At 43.5% G+C, this 7457-nt stretch overlaps 1 protein-coding gene across 1 annotated transcript in view; it reads left to right on the plus strand.

Annotated features, from left to right (window-relative positions):
* Positions 1 to 7104, plus strand: part of Vps33a (vacuolar protein sorting 33 homolog A (S. cerevisiae)) — a 19083-nt gene extending 11979 nt beyond the window's left edge. Inside the window, exons 9-13 of the mRNA XM_013023173.1 lie at positions 2580 to 2647; positions 3707 to 3844; positions 5312 to 5449; positions 5722 to 5890; positions 6490 to 7104. Coding sequence (XP_012878627.1) covers positions 2580 to 2647; positions 3707 to 3844; positions 5312 to 5449; positions 5722 to 5890; positions 6490 to 6671 — 695 coding nt within the window. The 3' untranslated portion in view covers positions 6672 to 7104. The remainder of the gene's footprint in view (positions 1 to 2579; positions 2648 to 3706; positions 3845 to 5311; positions 5450 to 5721; positions 5891 to 6489) is intronic.
* The last annotated feature ends 353 nt before the right edge of the window (positions 7105 to 7457 follow it).

Genomic DNA, 7457 nt, shown 5'->3' on the forward strand with positions numbered 1-7457 from the left:
CTACAGCGCCACTTCCGGTTTTCTGGTGGTTTATTGGAGATAGGAGTCTCACGGTCTCTCCTGCCCGGGCTGGCTTTGAACCGCGATCCTCAGATCTCAGCCTCCTGAGTAGCTAGGATTACAGGCGTGAGCCACCAGCACCCGGCTTGCCTCAAACTCTTGAGATTAGAGGCGTGTTAAAAAATAAAACTAAAAAAATTTTTTTTACTTTTTTTTTCTTTGCCAGTCCTGAGGTTTAAACTCAAGCTCCACTTTCAGCTTTTTCTGCTTATGTGGTGCTGAGGAATCAAACCCAGGGCCTCATGCATGCTAGGCAAGCACTCTACCACTGAGCCACCTTCCCAGCCCAGAATTTTTTTTTTTTCATCAGTGGTAGGGCTTGAACTCTGGGCCTGGGCGCTGTCCCTCAGCTCTTCAGCTCAAGGCGAGCCCTCTACCACTTGAGCTACAGCATCACTTCCAGTTTTCTAGTGGGTTATTGGAGATAAGAGTCTCACAGACTTTCCTGCCTGGGCTGGCTTTGAACCCTGATCCTCAGATCCCAGCCTCCTGAGTAGCTAGGATTACAGGCGTGAGCCACTGGCACCTGGCTCCAGGGGAAAAAAAAATTTAAATGGTAATTATTTTGTTTTGCTTTTTAAATTTATTTTTTACCTTACCTGACCAGACACCATGGCCTTATGCACTGAACCCCTGAGCTGCAACCCAGGCCTGTCAGCTCTATTTTAACATCGTGTATGCTTTCATTATTAAGTAAGAGTATGAATGCTAACAGCTGAGAATATTCCACTTATAGCCAAGTGTGGTGGCACATGCTTATAATCCCAGCTACTTGAGTGGCATAGGCAGTAGGAAGGATATCAACACTTTGAGGCCAGCCTAGACAAAAAGATAATAAGACCTTATCTTAAGATTTAAAAAAGGAGGGCTGGGGGTTTAGCCCAGTGGAAGGGTGCCCGCCCAGCTCACACAAGGCCCTGGGTTCAGTCCTCAGCCCTGGAAAAAAAAAGAAAGAAAAAAAAAGCTACAAAAGATTTTTAAAAGGCTGGGATATGGTTCAGTTGGTAGGACATGGGCTCAGTTTCCTTTACCACACACAAAAAAGAATAATATTCCATTTGTGATTAACTCTATTGGTATTAATTAATTAACACATTTTTTTCCCCACAGTGAAAGATTACTTGGGAAGAGTAATACAGTGTTCTGGGATTTTTAGCTTGTGTTTTTGGTTTTTGTTTTGGGGTAGATTTGTTGTCACTTTTCAGAATTTTTTTCTGTGGGGCTGGGAAGGTGGCTCAGTGGTAGAGCGCTTGCCTTGCATGCCTGAGGCCCTGGGTTCGATTCCTCAGCACCACATAAGCAAAAAGAAAAAAGCTGGAAGTGGTGCTGTGGCTCAGGTGGTAGAGCACTAGCCTTGAGCTGAAGAGCTGAGGGACAGCGCCCAGGCCCAGAGTTCAGGCCCCACAACCGGACCCAAAAAAAAACAAACTTTTTTCTGTGACCAAGAAACACTGGCCCCTCAAACATGTTACGTTGTAACCCCCTTTTTGAAGTTCAGAAAATTACAGATTTTGTTTTGCAGAACTGCCATATAAGAAACCCATGTTTAATATTTTGGAAAAGCTCACAAGATTTATGTTAAACCCAAAGTGTTTGTTCATTAAAGCAGGGGTGTATTTGCCAGATAAGGCAGTTTTGAATCTTAGATGAAAATTGAAGCCGGGCCCCGATGGCTCACGCCTATATTCCTAGCTACTCAGGAGGCTGAGATCTGAGGATCACGGTTCAAAGCCAGCCCAGACAGGAAAGTCTGTGAGACTCTTATCTCCAATAAACCACTAGAAAACCGGAAATGGTGCTGTGGCTCAAGGGGTAGAGTGCTCTCCTTGAAACAGAAGTAGAAATAAGTTTAAACTGAGAAAAGTGAAATGTGCTTAGAAAATTCTTTCATAGAAAATTAGCTTTCTCAGCCGGGCGCTGGTGGCTCACGCCTGTAATCCTAGCTACTCAGGAGGCTGAGATCTGAGGATCGCGGTTCAAAGCCAGCCCGGGCAGGAGAGACCGTGAGACTCCTATCTCCAATAAACCACCAGAAAACCGGAAGTGGTGCTGTAGCTCAAGTGGTAGAGCGCTCGCCTTGAGCTGAAGAGCTGAAGGACAGCGCCCAGGCCCAGAGTTCAAGCCCCACGACCGACAAAAAAAAAAAAAGAAAATTAGCTTTCTCCATCCTCAAAGTCCTGAATCTGCCTGTAAATCCTGAGTCTGTATGTAAGTCAGGAGTCTGTGTAAATCCCAAATTTGTATATAAATCAGGAGTCTGTTTATAAATCCTGGGTCAGTATGTAAATCCTGAGGTTGACACCCGTGTACTGTAGTCAGTCTGCAAAAGTACAATGTAGGGCCAACTTCTAGTCACTGTTCCAGTCACTGTTTTTGTTTTTGAGACAGGTAATAATTTCATCTGGCACTTGCTTTTCCTTTTTGCATGTCTTGTTTCTTACCCTACTTTGTATATAAAAATCACATAAATCAACATTTACTGAAATTCTAAGTTGCAAATTTGCTAATTACATTTTTAGCTTCTGAAGACTTCTTTGATAAATTAACAGTGGAACAGGAGTTTATGTCTGGAATAGACACGGATAAGGTATGTGTTGGATATGACTGTTCTAACAGATAGTTGAAAGCTTATCAGACATAAGATTATAACCAGATATGCTATTGCTCTGATTCCCAAGCCATGCCTAAGTATTTTTAGAAGCAAAAATAGAATGTGAAAAGTGATTTTTATCAAGGACAAGATATATAATGAGATATATTACTCTATGTAAGATGCTTTCTGTAATACCTGGCAAGATGAGATGTGGTCTCCGTGAAATCCAAGATTTTAAAGACTGCAGTAGATAAGATATTCACATTTGGGTTGGAGATATAGCTTAATTGTAGAGGACCAGCCTACTACGCGTGAGACCGTGGTTTGATCTTCAGTATGCAAAACTTAAAAAAACTAGGATATCGCCTGGCAGCAATGGCTCATGCCTGTCACCCTAGCTCCTTAGGAGGCTGAGATCAGGATCATTGTTCAAAACCAGACCAGGCAGGAAAGTCTGTGAGACTCATACCTCCAACAGAAAACTTCAAGTGGTGCTGTGGCTCAATGTGGTAGAGCACTATCCTTGAGCTGAAGAGCTCAGGGACAGTGTCCAGGCCCTGAGTTCAAGCCCCACGACAAGACCCAGAAAATAAAAAATAAAATGCTTTCTTGTGAGAATTTTATCTTTATTTGTTTAAATATTTGGCTTCATTAAAACATCTTAAAAGTGGTTGGGAAGGTGGCTTCAGTGGTAGAGTGCTTGACTTGCATGCGTGAGGTCCTGAGTTCAACCCCACAACTGACCCCCCCAAAAAAAATTGCTACTGTTCTTGAGATGACTATATCACACAAGGCCTAAACACTCAGCCACCTCTCATTAGGTGGCCATAGAGAAGGAGTGCCAGGTAAGCATATGAGTCCATATAGCCTTGGGCTGTCATCATTTGATCTGATACTTGCGTGGGGGCCAGGAGGTGTGTGACAGTGTTGGGGAGCTATGAAAAAACAGTGAGCTAGCCTCATAACTTTGACTTAGCCAAATAGTAATAAACATCAAATTCTTTAAGTCCCACACTAGATAGTCAGTGCTTAATGTATATACTCTGCTTCTAGGTCAACAATTACATCGAGGACTGTATTGCCCAAAAGCATCCGTTGATCAAGGTCTTAAGGCTGATTTGCCTGCAATCTGTGTGCAACAGTGGGCTTAAACAAAAAGTGTTGGATTATTATAAAAGAGAGATTCTCCAGGTAATATACTCTAAAACTGTCAATTTGCCAGGGGGACAACAGCATGTTCTAAAACTAGACCATGTCAGGAATGGTAGTACACACCTATAATCTCAGTTACTCAAGAGGCAGAGGTAAGAAAAACTAGAATTTGAAGTCAACCCAGACATTGATAGCTTAAGACAGTGTTTCAGAAACCAAAATAAAAGTACTGGGAGTGTGGCTTAAGTGGTAGAGCACTGGCCTAGCATAGGAGCAGTCCCAAGTTCAGTCTATAAACATGCATGTATGTGTATAATTATACTGTTTTGGCATGTAGTTACTATCTTTTTAATTCTTTACCACCAAGGACTTGTTCTGAATCTCTGAGAATCATTGTTTACTCTACTTATACAATAAACAATAGTAGTGGACATCCCCTGGTCAGAAGATGTGTGCAGGGATCTATTGGAAGTGTGTACCAGTGTGTTGGGGGGGGGGGTTATAGTTGAGTCCTGGGCTCCACAGCCGGTTCCTGTCTCCAAAACCAAAAAACATAAGCATTCATTATTTTGGCTTTTGTATTTTTTAAAGTTATACAAGCAATCTGTGGAAGTATATGAAGCAAAATATGAGTACCCCCTGTCCTGTGTGCCCCCCTGTCTTCCAGCTGGGACCCATGCCAGCAAGATGGTTTGCCTCCTTCCAGACTTCCACCTGTGCATGTAGACAGTGAATGTGTACATCTCACTTTAGAGTGAGAAGACCGGCTGCGTGCAGCCAGCTCTGTGCTCATGCCTTGTGACCTTGAGCAGGTCATTTCACTACCTCTGTCAAATGATGATCATATCATACCTACCTACCTAGTGGAGTTAGAAGATGACAGAGTTGATGAACATAGAGTGCTTGGAGCAGAATTGCATGCATAGGAAGTAGTAGAGTCTGCAATTATATATTTATTGTCTTTTTAAAAAGAAATCGTTGGGCTGGGAATGTGGCTTAGTGGTAGAGTGCTTGCCTAGCATGCATGAAGCTAGAGGTAGTGCTATAGCTCAAGTGGTAGAGAGCTAGCCTTGAGCAAAAGAAGCTCAGGGACAGTGTCCAGGCCCTGAGTTCAAACCCCAGGACTGGCAAAAAAAAATCCTTTACAGAGTATATTGTTATTATTTGTCCTTAACAGTAGATACTACTAGAATATATACCTCTACAGACAGATCTTGCTAATCCTTTTACAGAGCTAATTAAATTCCATATGTAAATAGAATGTATTTGATGCTCATTAGGTTGGGCTCTAAATGTGACTTTAGAGTAACAAATAGGAACTCCAAGTTGAAGGAGCAGTAAGAAGCAAGCCATATTAGCACAAGTTTCACCCTCTGCTCTGTCCCCTAGGCCCATTTGATGGTCACTGCTGAAACTTGCCATGCATACCAGATTAATTTGTTGGAAGTACTGTTGGAATTGTAGCCATTCTGATCTGACATGGAGGGCAAATTACTTCTCTTGCAGACTTATGGCTATGAGCACATACTGACCTTGAACAACCTAGAGAAGGCCGGCCTGCTAAAGCCACAGACAGGAGGCAGAAACAATCACCCAACGATTCGGAAGACACTGCGTCTCTGGATGGATGATGTCAATGAGCAAGTGAGATGCACGTCTCCCTTTAACCCACCACAACCACACATGCTGCTCAGTCGAGACACCTGCCTTGCTTTCTACAAGTCATTTTCTCTTTTGTTAAAACAGTACATCCTTCCAAATATCAGCAGGAAATGAATGCTGTCAAACGGTGATTTAGAGAGACAAGAGGGGTGCAGTGGAGAATCTGTACCATTCTTTCTGGTGCCTTTTAATTACTCATAGCAGGGTTTCCATTTGTTTGCTTATAGGCTCTTTTCTCTTTCATTGTTTAACAGAATCCAACAGACATTTCATATGTGTACAGTGGTTATGCCCCGCTCAGCGTGCGACTGGCCCAGCTGCTCTCGCGGCCGGGATGGCGGAGTATCGAGGAGGTGCTCCGCATACTCCCAGGGCCCCACTTTGAGGAGCGCCAGCCGCTTCCCACAGGGCTGCAAAAGAAACGTAAGTCTTCATCTGTGGGCAGTTATATGCTGCTAGTGTGGTTTTCAGGTATTGGAAAGTTGCTTTGTAAAGCATTAAGGAGTCAGATGTCAGTGTCTATTATGCACACCGGAGCCTCAGTATTCACTTGGGTATAGCAGGTTTCCATCTCTCCATCGAGGCTCCCAGAAGAAAAGGCACGAGATCAAAACCAGTGTTGCTGGGTTTCAGATGAACTATCTGCACCAAGGCCTGTTGATCTTTCTATTCTGTGTTTTTTGACTTTTGCTTTGTGCTAGTCCAGGGGCTTGGACTCAGAGGCAAGAAGCTGTCCCTGAGCTTTTTTACTCAAGGATAGTGCTCTACCACTTGAGCCACAGTTCCACTACCAGGTTTTTGGTGGTCAATTGGAGATAAGAGTCTCACAGACTTTCTTGCCCAGGCTGGCTTTGAACCGTGATCCTCAGATATCAGCCTCCTGAATAGCTAGGATTACAGTCATGAGCCACTGGCAGCCAGTTGATATTTCTATTTGTAAGAGTGGGAAAAAATGTTCTAAAAGGTAGAAAGAAATGTACCAATACTAAAGACTTTTGAATTGTGAAATGTTTACATTTTAGGTCAACCAGGAGAAAACCGAGTCACTCTGGTGTTTTTCCTTGGGGGTGTAACCTTTGCTGAAATTGCTGCCCTGCGGTTTCTCTCACAGTTGGAAGATGGTGGCACAGAATATGTAATTGCCACCACTAAACTAATGAATGGAACTAGCTGGATAGAAGCTCTGATGGAAAAACCTTTCTAGGGTGTTCGAAGGAGACTTCTTAGCAAGGAATCTGCAGAACCAGCCGTCACTGAACAACTTGCTGAAAGGAACCAAAACCTACAGAGACTAGAAGTGCAGAAGTTGCTTTGGGGTCTGCTCCCTTGCTGCTTTCTTCTTCCTGCTTCTTCTGTGTTCCTGATTTCCTGAAGGAAGGATAATCCACATGTATATAAAAGACACTGGTTTTTGAATTTTTTTAAGTTTGGAGTCTTTAGTCAACACCTCTAGAAATACGGTAAGAAGTGCGGCGGGTAACCTGTGCGGGCATGCAAATGAAAACAGCTCTTAAAGCAGAGAGCTCAGGCTCTGCTTTGCCTTCCCAGAGGCGAAATGGAAGTGGCGTGTCTGCCATGTCATCACACAGCTGTATTTCTGTCCTAGGCTGTACATGACAACAGTGTTTGCCTGTTGATGTCCCTGAGTGGTTTCTTCATTATAGCTTTAGTTCTAGTCTCTGTCATATTTGTTCCTTAGGCTAAGCCCACAGTTTCTGTCTTTAATTGGTTCCGTCTGTGGAGGTTCCACATCTACACTGAACAACATAACAGGGAGCTGTTCCAGAGAATGTAACCCTTTACAAAAGCTTTCTTAGTGCCTAAGTTATAGTCTCGAAGATGTGACATCTCAGTGGTAAATGCCTTCACTGAGGTTTTAGTTTGCTTCCCTGTCCTACAATCCATGCACCATTCTGCTTGGAAGTGTTGAGCTTGTGGTCAGTCCCTGGTCTAGTGACCTGAGCTGCCCCTGGCTAGTCTCGTTGGCAAG

The sequence above is a fragment of the Dipodomys ordii genome, unplaced genomic scaffold (genome assembly GCF_000151885.1).
Source record: "Dipodomys ordii isolate 6190 unplaced genomic scaffold, Dord_2.0 Scaffold66, whole genome shotgun sequence".
Lineage (NCBI taxonomy): Eukaryota > Metazoa > Chordata > Mammalia > Rodentia > Heteromyidae > Dipodomys > Dipodomys ordii.